Source organism: Amphibalanus amphitrite, unplaced genomic scaffold, assembly GCF_019059575.1.
Source record: "Amphibalanus amphitrite isolate SeventyFive unplaced genomic scaffold, NRLGWU_Aamphi_draft 000465F_arrow, whole genome shotgun sequence".
NCBI lineage: Eukaryota > Metazoa > Arthropoda > Thecostraca > Balanomorpha > Balanidae > Amphibalanus > Amphibalanus amphitrite.
Genome location: NW_024881959.1, coordinates 45,787 through 61,879, shown reverse-complemented (window position 1 = coordinate 61,879; position 16,093 = coordinate 45,787). Strand labels below are relative to the sequence as shown.

The window sequence follows — 16,093 nt, the reverse complement described above, 5'->3', positions numbered from 1 at the left end:
TCGAGAATACCTGTAAAGGCAGAAACAGACTCTTTCCGCGTTCAGGAAATCGCATGCGAGAGCCTATTCAAATACATTATAATTCTTCTCGCATCAATCGCTTGCGGGAGGTGCGTGCGACCCATAAACGCTAAAAATTCAGTGTGCACATTAGCATGATCTGTGCCACATCGTACGGTACAGATCATGCTAACATTCAAAACAGATATGATCCAGCTCGAAGACCCAGAGGTCAATTAAGTCACTATTGGGCTCAAAATTACGGTTTCCGTGGGTTCTTAGCCGCATCAAAATGACCATAAGGCATCACAAAAGAGCGGCGTAGGACAAAAGAGCAAGGAATTTAGAGATGATACAAAGCTTATTCAACTTAACTAGATTGGTTGTTTGATACGACCGAGCATCAAGCGCGAGGCCCGTCTTTCAAAACATCCGAGTTCAATGGAAAGCCCATCGCCAACCAAACAGTATTTTGTCCTACCTAAGTTGTAAAAAAAAAACTTGGTAATTGAGTATCACACCGAGGGTAAACATTCCCGAGGGTACTTTACCCTGGAGCAAGTCAATGTCGTTCTGCGTTGGTTTCTTTTTGACGGGAGTGGAAACGGCCGCTGTTGTCGAGCCAACCGTTCCCCGGCTGGACTTAGGCGACCTCTGAGACTCCGCAGACTCAGCTTCCTTCGCCACCTTCTTATTGGAGGACGGACTCTGCCTGCCATTCTTAGCTGGGGGCTCAGTGCTGGAGTCTTCTTCTGGACTTGCACGGCCATTTTCAGACTGCTTATCAGCGGATTTCCCATTCTCCTTTACCGCCGCGGCAGGTTCAGCGTTTGTCTGCCTGTCTTCAGCACCCGCAGGTCTCTCTTTCTCACTGTCTGCCACTAACTCAGTCTTCTCAGTCTCATCACCCCTCTCAGAGTCCTTTTCTGCCTCCGCAGTCGTCAAGTTCGATGGCTCTTCTGCCATTGCTCCGCCCTGCGCAGGCAACTCCACCGCCGCTACAACTCACAAAAACTCACAGCTACACGCCTCAGCAGCACACGTCACAGCTCGCCAACCCGTCCGCGCCTGAGAACCACCAACACAGCAGAGACGACCGGGGCACCCACCGCACAGGTCCGGACCTACCAAATCGATCGATAGGGACACAGGGGCGGCACTCCGGCCCACCTGTGTCACCTGAATCACCGGGCAGACGGCTGACACACGTGGCAAAGCCGCCGGGGACGGGGAGGGGCAGGGGTAGGGGAGAGGGGGGAGGGTGACAGCTGGTCAGTCGGAGGCCACATGACCGAGGTAAATTGATACGTTCTTACTGCAGAGCGGAAAACTGATAGTTGCAGAGAAATGTGATACCGAGTTGAGGTAGGCAAAGGGAGGAAAATGGGGAGGGGGGAAACCATGCGTGAGCGAACATTGATCATTTTGGCAAAAGTTGGGTTTAATGCCAGACTTTCAATAAATCAATCCGTCACTGAATTCAATGGTCATGCTTTATTTTCAACATAGACAACATAGATATCAGACTGAGAACTAAAACAATTTCTGCTACCTAACCGTTTTGACGATTAGGTACAAATAACGATAAAATGTCTTAATTTGGGGACGGCCAAGATAAAATGCGTTCCATCATTCGTTTATCTCACCATGACATCACTGACAATGACCATCGATGCCTGGTGACCCACAATTTCTGTCCAGATACCCGGAAACGTCTCACGCAGGCCCGCCTGCTCCGGACCGTTTACAATAGACGTCCGGGCCGTGGCCTTTGGTCTGACAGAGAACAGGTCACTGAGGACAGATGAAACAGGACCGGGGGACGACAGGACGGGCGGCGGTGGGCGCAGAGTGGATATAATATCACAGGACAAGCGGAAAACTAAAGGAGCTAGATAATACATGACAGTGAGAGGACACAGGAAAGACAAAAATATGCAGAGGACAGCACGGAATGACGGTAAGTTTGACAGGATGTTGCGATTAAGCAGCGGATTGAGAAGAATACTTCAAAAAGCGACGGAATGAGCGAGAAGATACAATGGGAAGCCGTACAGGACGCGGGTGGGAGTTAACCCGCGCGGGGCTGGGGTCTCCAGCCGAACGCGCGGGGCTGGGGGGGGGGTAAATTTTACCCCCCCCCCCCTGTTATCTCCCGAACTAATGGTCCGATTTGGAAAATTCAAACGCCAATCGAAAGCTCTCATCACGAACTACTAAAAACATGTACTTAATTTAAAGTTTGAGGTCAAGGTCAAGGTCAGGTCAAGGGTACAAATTGCAAGTTTCTACAGTATCGGCCTTGCACCGTAGTTGCCGAAGAATGGAGTCATGGACTGAGACTGATCGCCCAAAACGTGTTCTTAGGCTACCAAGACAATATTCGTTGCATACAATATCATTTAGAGGTCAAGGTCAAGGTCAGGTCAGGTCAGGTCAGGTCACCAAAAAACAAAATATAGAAAAAGGCATGTGCGACACATGTTTTATGGGTCATTTTACTCATAGAATTCAATAGGCACACTCAATAAGTGATATGGACCACCTCTGGATGAATTTCAGGTCGAGGTCAGGTCAAGGTCAGGTCAAGTGAGGTCAAATTTTGAAGTTGGTTGTTAAGGCCTAAAAAGGTGTCTATCTGATGCAGTTTTTCACGGCGAATCGAATGGTGCTATTTTTGTTTCCGTACGAGGTCTAGAACTTCCAAAAAAGTCATTTTTAGAAAATTTTGTGTGTCGTGACGTCATAAAATTTTGAATAACTCCCATATTTTTGAACCGATTCTTCTAAAATTTGGTATGTAGGTGCACATAGACCACTTCTCTGACATATATTCCGGTTTTTTCGATAGACTCAAAATTTTGGATTTTATAATGATTTTCCCAAAAAAATCAGTTTTTTGAAAAAATTTAGGCCAAAATCCAAAATTTTCAAAAAACCGAGATAGCAATTTGATAGACAAAGTAAAATTACGTATAACCTTTTTTGTTACGTCTTGATTCCTTTAAAAATGAAGATGTTAGCGGCGTTTGAACTTTTGCCGTTTTTGAGGCGAAAATGGCGAACATGACGTCACTAAAACGTCAATTTCTCAAAAAATTTCCGACGGATTTCGCTCAAATTTTCAGGGAACGTGTCAAATTGATGTAAGAAAAGGTACTGAAAGTTTGGCGGCGCTGCGCGCCGCCGTTTTTGAGATATCGCAAAAATTCGCGAGGGGGGGTAAAATTTACCCCCCCCCCAGCCCCGCGCGGGTTAAGAGACAGATGACGACACATTAGAGACGGGTGACGAAAGACCAAAGACGACGTGCAGCTCCCCCCCCCCCCCCCCCGCCGACCACGAGCGGCCCACAAACGCGGCACACCGCCCCCTCCCAGCCCCGCCGCCGATTGTGCCGTACTACGTCGCTCACTATGTCGTTTCTCACTGCTATCACGGTCACACACTAAGCCACCTATCGTTCACTGCGGCTGGCACAAAGTTCCGCGCTATCGTCACTGAACAGGGCTGCAGCAGTCTGAGCGAGCCAGGGCGGACAGGAGCGACAAGGTACAGCCACCAGGGCCAGACGGAGCCGCGGGCAGCAGGAACGTGGCGTGATGGTCCGGCCAGGTACCCACATTGGGAAAAACTGGTTAGAGCCGGTTCAGTAGCGATGAGACGCAGTGTAGACCAGAGAAGTCGCTGCGGTGCAGTGGACCATCAGAGCCCATTGCAGCGAGTTATGAGAAGTGTTTAGAGTAATAAACGTAGGATAGTTGAAGGCAGGACAAGGCTTGCAGTGCTCAAGGGCAAGGGCAGCCTGCTGTCCCTAAGGGCAAATGAAAAACTCAGATGAACTAGATGAGGAGGCATCGGCTGTTGTTTCGATTACATCGCGATACTCCCAGTGCCAGCGCGACGTTATAGTATAGGCATAGAAGCTTAGAAAACTCTCCCCAGGTAAGACAGCGAAGACGAACACGCTGCCTAGGACGCACGATATTTGAGGAACAGTGAAGAGTCTCGCGGGAAACCAGATGATCTGGATTGGTCTAAATGAATTGCTCATGTGTGCTTTTCAAGAACTTCCAATTCCCATGTGCTCACCTTCCGTCAAGTAAATGAACAGTGAGCACGTGTTAGCCAACGGCAAATGCAACTAGATACTGAATGAATCCCACCCATGTCACTGATATTGATACAATCGTGAGAGCAAATGCCCCGATAAGGTTCACCGGCACTATTTCGACAAACTTCACCGTCGAAATATCAACAGCTCCTCGGAGCTGCGCCACTGCCACTTGCGAGCCATGAGTCATGAGTTACAGTATAGCATGCCGACTGTATGATAAATCCACCCGCCTCTCCTTCAGCTAGCTCCCATGTCCATCTACCTGAATCTGGTTCGGGCAGGTCCATCGGAGTGTCGCACGGCATCCTCGGAACCTCCGCCTCTCCGACCGCCGGCTTCCCGAGTCACGTGGCACGCGACTGATCACGCCACCAGAGCACTCCTCACACCACAGCCGGAAAACTACGCGCACCACTGGAGCACCACTCACACCACCGCGGCACTAGTCACCAACCTCACCAGCAGGGCACCAAGCACCACCGCACCAGCCAAGTGGCCTGTCACTACCGACACCACTGTCCCCTGGGAGTAGACACGGCCTGTGGACACCACAGTCCACCGAGCGACAACCAACGAGACAGAACCCGGCTCCGGCGGTCCTCCGACGAACACTGACAGATGAGCCGCGCGGCCAACAGCCCAGCCGCGTAGACAGGCCGAGGGGCGACTGGATGCGAAGCCAGACACGGACAGGACCGGCGCGCGTGGCACCAGACCCCCGCCCAGGTGACGCGTCATAAACAGTGAGACGACCGACAATCGGGGAGGGAAGCCATGCGTGAGGGGAGGGGAGGGGATAGATATGTCACAGAGAGTTCCGGACAGAGTTCTTGAGAGTGGCGTGTCGGGCCAACGAATAACGTATGGTGTTCTACGCGAATGGCACGGACAGCCGAGGGAAGATGATGTAAAGCCACTAGTGATCCATTCGTATGGGACCTAAGAATATAAAATTTGCCAATGGTATGCGGAAAACAGAGGCTATCGGCTTCGTGATAGGCATCCAAGCAAAATAAACCCAACAAAACAAACGGGTTCCGGTCCGACTGAAGGAAAGAGACTATGAGAAAGAGGCATCCACTATACCGTCAGCCGTCCAAAAACTACTCGAAAACAACCTTTGTGAAGCGATCAAACAACCAGCAACCTAGCTTGAAGATATCGCATGATGACATGCATGCTGCCTTTATCATTGTACAAAGTAATGCCAAGTGTTAACCCGCGCCCTGCTGGGGGGGGGGGGGGGTGTTTGAACACCCCCCCCTTGTGGTTTTTCGCGAGCCGTTTTTGGTACACCTTATCATACATCAATTTTACACATGTTGTGAAAATTTCAGACCAAGGTCATTCAAGGTCAGGTCACCAGGTCACTTGAAGTGACCTCACCTCATAAAAAGTTTCAATGTCTGTCATAGCTACACCGAGTGACCGATCGCTTTGAAACTTTCAGCGATTGCTAACAGCAATAGCATGTACAAAATGTATATCTCAGAATTTTAATATCGATGACCTAAGGTCAGGTCAATTTTGCGACCTCCCCATTATAAGTCAATGGGAGAAAATTGAAATGCGCCTCTTTTGGACGAAAGACATTATAAACACTCCCAAACACCGAATTACAAGTGGGTTAGACACACTGAACATGAAAATGGTGTCCGTGACCCTTGTTTGTACCCTGAGGTCATCTTAGGTCACGAATGGTATCTAACAGTTTTTCGCAAATCACTTTTGATAGAGGCATGCTAGAGCGATGAAAACGCCTTACATGTGTTCAGCTCGACGATACGGATCGACTGATATGCAACATGACCCTTTCCGGTCAGGTCATGACCTTGACCTGAGGTCAAATTTTCAAGTTGACCTTTCAAGGTCAAGTTATAGTTCATTCGATGCGTCTTGACGAGAGGAGCACGATGCCGGTGAAAGTAAGCTCGTACAATGCTTGGGTCGAAAGTTATTGCAGAAAAACGGTTTCCGAAAAAATCGGCTATTTTTGCAGTTTTAGCCCCCTGCAGGCAAAACCGTTGACGTTAGGTCAAATCTGAGAGAATTACTCAGAAAGGGCGTTAATAGGGCTACCGAATGCACTTTTCCGCGGCGCTGCAGCTCTATTGGTTCCCGAGTTATGCGTTGGCTTCTTGGAAATTTTCGACATTCGACCTGGAAATCGGCGAAATTTTGCCTTCAATGACCTCTGGTGACCTGACCTTTGACCTGACCAAAAAATTGACCAAAGTGATTTCGTCATTATTTTCTACGCTCTTTCGAACGCCGCCTTCCGCGTATCGCTACGTGGCCCAGGAGCCGAGTTACAAGGGGGGGGGTGTTCAAACACCCCCCCCCCAGCAGGGCGTGGAAATCCAGGACCCCCAGCCGGGCGCGGGTTAAAAAGAGTGTCACTTTTCAACCAATAATCGCGAAACTAAACGTTAGACATAATCAATCAATGCCCCAAGACGTGCAGCCACCAGAGTGCACAGACTTGTTTGGCCTTGAAATTATCAGCACATGGACAAGTTCTGTTTCAGCAAGAGTGTTTCACATATGCGTTATGCAGTCTGTGTCGATAAATCGATGCTCCGAGGACATACCTCACAGTGTGACATGTCCTGAACTCGATAACAAACGATTCTACACGTGCATTTGGTATGAAGAGCGAATGCTGACGAGCAAATGGACAATCCCGCCACAAATCGATGTTCAATGGCAAGACGAAGTTCATCCATACGTTTGGATTAACCCTCGCCCGTAAACGGCGATCTGCCACCTTCGCCCATGCAGGGGGGGGGGGGGGGTTGGTGCGACCCCCCCCTTGGCGTTTGAAAACGGAGCGTCGTAGAGCTTAGCGGAAAAGACCAACGGATTGCTCTCGCCGAGATCTCGCGATTGGTGGTATATTTTTTGGTCATAGGTCAACATTTGACCTACTTTTGACCGGTCAAAGGTCAAATTTTCGAAAAAAAATAGATTTTTTTCAACTTTCCGCAGCGATTGCGGCAAAACGGTGGGAGACATCGACTTGAAACCTTCACTATCGTGTTCCTTGATCAATTCTCTATCGTTTGGTATGTATTTCGTTTCCCTAGCTCTAAAAATGGCGCGTTGGGAGCGCCGGAAGTCGGCAAGGTCACAGTCGGCGGCAGAAATTCGAAAAATCAAAATTTAAATTTTTGAAATCTGATTGTATTTTTGGATTTGGGAGGTCCATTTGCTCCCTATAGAAGCTAATATTGCTGCATATTCCCATTGAGGTGACAAGAATTAGCAAAATAGTGGTTCGGGCGCTTTTCAAAAATAGTACGGGGACCCGCAGTTGCTACTGTACACAGTGGCGCAGCCAGGATTTCGTTTCGGGGGGGTCATCGCTTCCAAAGCGGGCCCCCTAGTGTGCGGGCCCCCACCCATTTTTCAGAATCTCTCCATATTTCATACGCATTCTGCTGGGCGGGCCCCCTTTACCTGCACGATAACCCTGAGCGAGTTTGAATCAGAAAATTTGCATAGAACAGTAGCTCGGTAATCACCCGGTCTTCACTTTTTACGCAAATTGACCACGACAGAAATATGTTACTATGACGTATGACTTCGTATCTTTCGAGTCCGATATGAGCCCCAATTCCGCAATATGCATAGCATATTATATGCAATCGGAACTGTTGCCTGCTTCTGTCGCACAAGATTTAAAAGTAGTCCCATGTGCCTGTCCTAAGTCATCTATTGGCTGCTGTAGTAGATTGTGCTTTTATTCTTCTTCATTACGTGAATTCGCTCGTAAGAAGTTTTAACCCTCGCCGGCACAGGGGGAGGGGTTGATGCAACCCCTAAGGTTTTTTCGCGAAGAACTCGCGTAAAAAAGCGGCTGATCGCGACGTAACTTCCATAGTGCGCTGAAATTCGCGCAACTTATAGAACAAGGATGGGTAACGTGCCTGTGAAGAGTCACAGCTCGATCGGGCCGGTGGTGAGCACATGGCGCGTGCTCAAAAAGTGCAAATTCGCGTCATAGACTTTACATGCATAAATCGGCTTGCAAAAATGGGCGACAATGGCTCAACTTGCCCGACACGGGTCCGGTCCCCGTGCAGTATCTCGGTAACCGCGGGTCCGATCGGCACGAGGAACACAGTATCGTGCATGAGAATCGAACGGGCTATCGAATGGTGTGCGGTGCAGGGATGGCACGCGCCACGTGCACCCGTGAGGGCACTTATGCTTGAAAAATTGACGTTTTGGACGGATTTTGGACTTAATGCTATTTTTGGGTGACTGTCAGACGGAGCGGGTTCAAACAACGCTTGTTGGCAAGAGAAATGTACCTACCGCCTCTCATGGGAAAATTGTGAAAAGCTAATTGATCAAAAACAAGGTGGAACAAATTGCTGGAGAAAATAGCATTTGCTTATGACTTACTTAATTACAGGGGTTTTGCTACATAACCTGGTATGTTTGACAATTGAAATGGGCATAGATTGGAAGAGCATTCAATTGTGACCAAGGTCCAATCATCGCTTTTGCATGACGAGCAACAATATTCTTAAGAATATAAATGTTTCAAACCTCTACATAGTACCTAATTCATCGATGGCTTTCACTCTTCAATAACCTACGCCAACCTATGTCATGAAATACACTTGGCATGTTCTATAGTAGAACGCATGGTTATTATCAGACACGAGCACCTCGATGCGATGGATATTTTTTCCCAAAACCAAAATGCTTAGCCGTCAAAAGGCAATCGACCGTAATGGATACATAACCCACAGACACAAGACCAACCAAACGCCCACCGATCGAAAATACCCCTTATTCGCGTTGCGAAGCAAGCGGGTCACCCTAGCGGGCCCCATTCACCCGGGGGCTCGGGCCCTATCCACATGGGGGACCAAGCCCTATCCATACGGGGGCCCGGGCCACGTTCACCTGGGCTCCGGGCCTCGTCCACCCGGGGCTCCGGGGCCCGCCCACCAGGGAGCCCGGGCCCCATCCAGCCGGGGGCCCGGGCCCTGTCCACCCGGGGCCTGGGGTCCGTACTCCCGGGGGCCCGGACCCATCCATCGGGGGCCCTGGCCCCATCTACCCGGGGGGCCGTGCCCCATCCACCTAAGGGGCCCGGGCCCGTTCTCCCGGGGCCCGGGCCCCATCCACCCGGGGGCCTGTGCCCTATCCACCCAGGGGCCCGTGCCCTATCCACCCAGGGGGCCCGGGCCCGTTCTCCCGGGGCCCGGGCCCCATCCAACCGGGGGTCCGGCCCCGTCCACCCGGGGCTCAGGGCCGTTCTCCCGGGGGCCCGGGCCCCATCCAGCCGGGGGCCCGGGCCCCCTCCACCCAGGGGGCCCGGGCCCGTTCTCCCGGAGCCTCGGGCCCCATCCACCCGAGGGGCCTGGACCCGTTCTCGCGGGACCCGGGGGTCCGGGCCCCGTCCACCCGGGGCCCGTTCTCCCGGTGGCTCGGATCCATCCACCGGGGCCCCATCCGCCGGGGGGCCCGGGCCCTATCCACCCGGGGGCCCGGACCCATCTACAGGGGGCCCGGGTCCCATCCACCCAGGGGGCCGGGCCCGTTCTCCTGGGGGCCCGGGCCCTGTCCACCTGGGGCCCCAGGCCGACCCCTCACCCGAGGTGTCGCAGTGGGCATTTCTCGAAGCGGGCTCGTCCGATTAGATTAGGACCTCTCTCTCTCCTCTCTCTCTCTCTCTCTCTCTCTCTCTCTCTCTCTCTCTCTCTCTCTCTCTCTCTCTCTCTCTCTCTCTCTCTCTCTCTCTCTCTCTCTCTCACTCTCTCTCTCGAGCGGGCCCCTGACAGAAATTTCGGGGGGGTCAGCTGACCCTCTGACCCCCCCCTGGCTGCGCCACTGACTGTACACGAACCCCAAGTCTAACCGTCTGTCCTATCCAGTAACAACCGATAACATTGATATCGACTGCTGGTCCCTGTACAGTGTACAAGAGCAGCTGAGGTTTCCTGTGAGTACCCTATGACAGCTTATCGTTGTTCCCTGTGAGGGTGCTGGGACAATTTACTCAGGGTCGCTGTACAGTAGCAACTGCGGGTCCCTGTACCGGACGCTGTTCCTCTTGTGACGTCATAGCTCCGTGACCTGACCTGACCCGGTCAAGTTTTTTATACCATATGATACTTGCCTCAACATGCATGGGAAGTTTCATCACGATCCATCAACCGATGTCCGTACCACCGGCAGGAAACCTCGGGCGTTGGCACTCAGTTTGTGAAAATCCGGCCGGAGGCTGTTCCCTTTGTGACGTCATAACTCCGTGACCTGACATGACCCGGTCAAATTTTTTTTTAATCAAAAGATGCGCAAGGTTTGCCCCATAAGGTACCCAAAATTTGGCGGCGCTGCGCGCCGCCGTTTTTGCACTATTTCCGAAAAGCCTCAGGGGGGGTTGCACCAACCCCCCCCCCTACATGGGCGAGGGTTAAGGGCTTGGGCAGAAAGCACACGTATACGTAACACAATTTAAATATTGCAGACTCACAGCGAATGAGAACGACGCCTTCGGTCTGACCGATGAAAACCTCAATACGACATAGCCCCTCGTAAAAGGCGAAAGAGAAAAAGTCAGTAGACTTCCCAAACTGCAGTAGGCCGGCCAAACTTTGCTAAATTGGCCAAAGACAACAAAAATAACGATAACCGATGAGAGCACATCGAAAACATGCGACAAACACCAGCGATTACATACGTGTCGCAACTAAGGCCCAACAAAATGACTGGCGACCAATTCAGCTATCCCTGACCACACCATTGCAGGTCATTGCACCATTCCTTCCTCTTTCTCAGCCGGCCGAAGCCGACTCTAACCGGACGACTGGGCGGTCGCAGATAGATATAAACAGAGACCCATTTCAAACAAGCACAGCCGGGAGCTGCGTTTGGCCGGCGGTCAGAGCGTACGCCGACGGCCGGGTGGTTGAGGTGACGCTTGCTTTATGAGAGATAACCATTAAAGGTAGTGTGCCACCTTTGAAAGATTTCCCATTTTATTTTTCCTAGGATAAGAAGCTTCTGTTTTTACCTAATATCGCAAAAAAAAATCAAAAATGGGCCTGGAATAGTGCCTTTTTCGCCTAAAAGTTTTTCGGTTTTTAGATATGTATAACAACTGTAGTGGGCTCACCTGCAAACAGGCGTCGGGCAACAATCGCGAATGCGGCGCACTTGTGACAATAAGCAAAGGTCATTATAGTGTTACGACCATACGACGTACGGGAATGAGTTATCAATCAGCTGTCTAATCGTAGACAACACAATGTCGAGCCTTAAACTGTAAGCCCGTATTGGTATTGTTTCTTTTATTTGGCTGTCGAACATTATTTATGGTTTGAAATATGATTTTATGTAAAATAATTGATATGAAAAAGCCGTCTTATAAGTTATGACCCCATTTCACCACACGCAAGTGGCAGAAATGACAATGATCAGCTGACGCATTTTTCTTGGCCGAAGTCAGAGCGCGCGGCCCGACGCACCACGCGTATTTGGAAATTCCGACCTCGACGAGCCACCTAACAGGCGTGTTCGAAACCGCAGGAGATGATGATGAACGGGTTTATCGAAACTTGATTGGATGAGCATATCGGTAATAGCGACTTCAGTGTGTGCATTTATTGTTCATAGTGGTGTGAAATGTGGTTGGGGTACGACCGACAACCCGTCGGGGCGAATTTCGCACTGGGGTACTCAAAATTTGAAGAATTTAAGACGTTTCCATGAGTTTTGAAGGTATGGATAAGTTCTAAAAATCCGGTTCTCCTTATCTGGGCCATTAACTCCATACGGTCCAAGAAAGCTGGCACACTACCTTTAACCATGCTTGAAGCCAATCTTGGAGAGCATCGACAATTGTTACCGTGTGTCCTGAATTCAGACCCAAGGACCTTATCAAAGCGGCAAATATCATATTTGCATATTTATATGCGGGTCACGAACCTGATACCCAGCTGATATCGAGTTATTTGGGATGTTACATTTCTTTTTAGGCTCCCAGTGTTATGTAATTGAAATCCACTTCTTACGCAACATAAAGGTGCCGACATTGCAGTCAGCCTGACATAGGTTCCATATAAGGTAAAATAAAGTAAACCGAAATGACACGATGCCATTCACCCAGAACCATAAATATAACGTCCTTCACCGGGCCTGCAGAACCGAACATGCACAATGCATGGACGCTGGTTCTAACCGGTCACAGAGCGGTCGGCCGGACTGCCGAATCAGCCGCCGTCTGGTGTCACTCTGCCCCCGCCGAGCGTCACGTGGCCACGCGTCACGGAGCGGGCCGTCACGTCACGCCGTCACACGGGCGGGGGGGGGGGGGGGTGACGGCGGTACGAACCGGGCCGAGCCGGCCGAAGGGCACACCCGGCACCAGACGGCCCGGCGGTCTCCGCCGCGCGGCCCTGAACCACTTGTTCACGCCAATGTTTGGACGAACATGGACCGTATCCCTCTAACCAAAAGTCGCACCACAAGGCGCGGCTGCCGACAGCCGACGCAAGTGGTCAATAGATCGTGGCTTTTCTAAAATGTCATTGAAGGACAATCAAATCATTGAACGAATTTCGACACGGAGATTTTAACACATTCTGTTGGCCAAATCGCTAGATGCACCAAACGCGCAAGTTCGCCGACGTGATTTAAGTTGGGTTAGACCGATCAAAAGGACCAAACAATCACTAGCTCAAGAGAAGTGGCAATCGGTATGCTGACTACCTGGACGTAGGTTAGACACACTAATAAACATCAACAAACACTCATTACAATCGCAAAACAATGTCACTAGAAGCTAAACAGTTTTACGGCAGCCAGAAGCTTTCGAACCCCAGATTAGTTTTCACGCAGGGATCACGGCACACAGCAATGCTCAATGAGCTGGCAGTTTACCATGCTAGGAACTACCAGTGCTGGCCCGGGATTTAACAGGTGTCCCATATTATCCTAGAGCTTGTCATATTGGCCTTACCTTTTGCATTAGCTCATCTCGCTCGCCGCATACCAAACTGACCTTCTATCATGCTGTAAAGCTGATATCGAGGTTCATCACGTCGGTTTTGAAACGGCCATTCCAGCGACCCAGCCGCACAGTTCTACTTACCTTTCAGTATGGAGCTGTTTCGGTCCTTTCGACACCTGAACTTCCTACTACACTGATTTCTGAAATGCCCAACTGACTGCTAGGCCTATTCGGTTAGTCACTGATCACCTTCCCACATGAGCTAATCAATGACAGTCCCCATGTCCCTAAAATTAGAGACATCCAAAACCAATAACGTTATCTGGCCTGCATGCACTAGCCCCTGGCTAACAGTATCTCTAAGGACGGGCCCGCTACTAGTAGACCTTCCACTCGCCTTTGAAGGCTGGCACGAGCCTCTACGCACCAGTGCCCCGCTCTCATAGTCTAGGACTCCGTAAATTGACACACGCTGATGCTTACCTCGATCTTTTCCCGATTTATCGGTGCTTGGACTAACTTGACCTCCAGCTGTACCGGTCCTCTAGGTCCTGCGCGCACTGACCTTTGAGCTTCGCGCTCCTACATCTACCCCTTCGGCACTTGCACTGATCTATGTGCCTCTGGCTCGAACTTACCGCTTAGCTCCTATACCCGCCCACCCGCCCCTCGGTCCTTGAACTAATCTCTGAGCTCCTACACCTGCCCCTCAGTCCCTGAACTGACCTCTGACCTGCCCTCGGTCCCTGAACTGACCTCTGAGCTCCTACACCTGCCCCTCGGTCCCTGAACTGACCTCCGACCTGTCCCTCGGTCCCTGAACTGACCTCTGAGCTCCTACACCTTCCCTTGGTCTTTGAACTGACCTCTGAGCTCTGTGCTGCGCTGCAGGTACTGTTTGGACAGCCGGTCGGAGCGGTCGCCGATGACGGCGCGCCGACCGGCGGCGGCACCGACCACCGTCAGCGCGTCGGTGCCCTCCTCGTCGACGGCGCCCGGTCCGGCCTCGTTCCCGGCCTCTCTGTGGTTAGCCGGCTCGCCAGGCTCACCCGCATGCTCATGCGCCGTGCGCGAGTTACCGAGTCCCTCCTCGGACATCTGGACGGCCGGCTCGGCGGGCGGCGGAGACTCGCCGGCCGGCGGATCCTGCAGCAGAGGCGGCTGCTGCTCCCCAGAGGCCTCCATCGCCGAGGCTCTCACAGCTGCTGGAGAGCTCAGCAGGAAACTGAGAAAATAGGGGTTCAGTCATCCACAAGCCTTGCCACTTTGCAGCAGTTGAGGGGTGGTGAATTTAAGTGTGAATCGAGTTTTTAATGTCACCATTCTGAAATGCATGAAAGAGAACACTACAAAAGCGAATGATTAGGTGTACAATAAATTGGTGGAATGTGATTTGCAGGGTTGAGGACTAACTTGAAGGAAAACAGATAAAGGGAGAATCAAAGGTGCATCAGAGGGACAGAAGCAATCTATGAAAGAGGGAGAGAGATGAAGGGAACATTGGTGCTATAGCTGTTGATTTAGGGTGCCTTAAATATGAATTGGATGAAAAAGTGATACAAAATTTTCCTTTTGTCAGTAAAACATGGTTTTATTTGGTTCAAAATGTGCTCATCAGTTCCACTAATCCAAAGGCAGAAAAGATGTATTTGATCCCATTGCCTTTGCCTTTTGGTGCAGTCAAGATCCATTATTTGAATGAAGTATTGCTAAGTAAAAGGACACAAAAACTCCAGCAATTCTAAAATTATGGAGAAAAGGTGGTATATGTGAAGATTTATATTGATATATTGATAAGAAGTTACCAGTGCAATTTATTTATTTGTATTTGTATTGATATTGGAAACATTCAAGATAAAATGCTAATAAATAGCCTGAGCTGAACAGAGACAAGCTGGTACATGGAAGATGCAGTCTGAGCTGAGTGGTATGTAGGTTGGTAGTTTTAAGGTTGGAGGTTGGTGTTGGTAGGTTGGTAGGTTGGTAGGTTGTAGGTTGGTAATTAGGTAGTATGTTGGTAGGTTGTAGGTTGGTAGGTTGTAGGTAGGTTGAAGGTCAGGTCAGATTAGGTCAGGTTAGATTTGCTTTTTATCTACTCAGCCTTCACCAGCTTTCCATTTACAGACAAATCAGCATACAAACAAATGAAACACAAATTATTAGACCACAAATGAACATAATGGGGAACTTTTCATGACACATACAATTAAACTGAACTGCTTGTGATGATTTTCAATTTTCTATGGCTATTTAATATTTTGTATTTTGTAATGTCATTATGTCCGAGCATAGATCAGGGTATCATATTGATATCAATATCATGATATAAGAATCACATAACATTATGATTATTTATCATTTAAGCATGCAGAGATTGTAGGTAACATCAAATATACACCTCAACTCAGCCTTGACCTATGGTTAATTAGGCATTGCATTGGTATGACTAAACCAGCGCCACTTATGATCCTGATCCAATGAAATAACAAAGACTTACTGATTCAAATTGAGCTTGAACTGTGCGTTCAGATTCTAACAGATCACAGATTAGTGCCTCCGACCCCTCCGACCAAAGGATTTGACCACAGCTATCTGTAAGAATCTTGACCACAGCAACAGTGGACTTGACGCCCGTGCCCCGTGGACGCCCGTAAACTAACGACGAAATGCAGCCGCCCTTGCGGTAGACTCGTGGTCGACGGTATAACTTATACGGCCTTGGACGGTATATGAGGGCTGTTCACGACGCCGGTTTATGTGGTTTACATAAACTGCCCTCGGGGCACGTTCCCGGCTGTGACGTCACACGGCGTTTACGTTTACGAAACACAAGTGTTTACTTAAACAGTGACAACTAATAAGCAGTTGAGACGATACTTAAAAGGTGCAAAGAAAAGATAATCTGATGGAAATATGTCCCATATCATGACATATTGCAAGAATAAGGACAGTTTTCATCACAAAATGCCCACGACGCTAGACGCTGGTTAGCAGAGAACGAT

The 16,093-nt window shown here is 50.0% G+C and overlaps 1 protein-coding gene across 9 annotated transcripts in view; it reads right to left on the bottom strand.

Moving 5' to 3' along the window:
- Window positions 1–15,796, bottom strand: part of LOC122392008 (maestro heat-like repeat-containing protein family member 1) — a 46,440-nt gene extending 30,644 nt beyond the window's left edge. For 2 of the 9 annotated variants that reach the window (XR_006258441.1, XM_043386418.1), the window contains exon 1: window positions 552–1,101. Coding sequence is in view for 8 of the 9 variants with exons in the window: in XM_043386418.1 (XP_043242353.1) it covers window positions 552–966 (415 nt within the window). In the remaining variant the exon portion in view is untranslated. Of the gene's footprint in view, window positions 1–551; window positions 1,171–4,379; window positions 4,787–13,957; window positions 14,317–15,588 lie in introns of those variants that run through there. The other 7 variants (XM_043386413.1, XM_043386416.1, XM_043386419.1 and 4 more) reach the window with 7 other exon arrangements.
- Window positions 15,797–16,093: the final 297 nt, after the last annotated feature.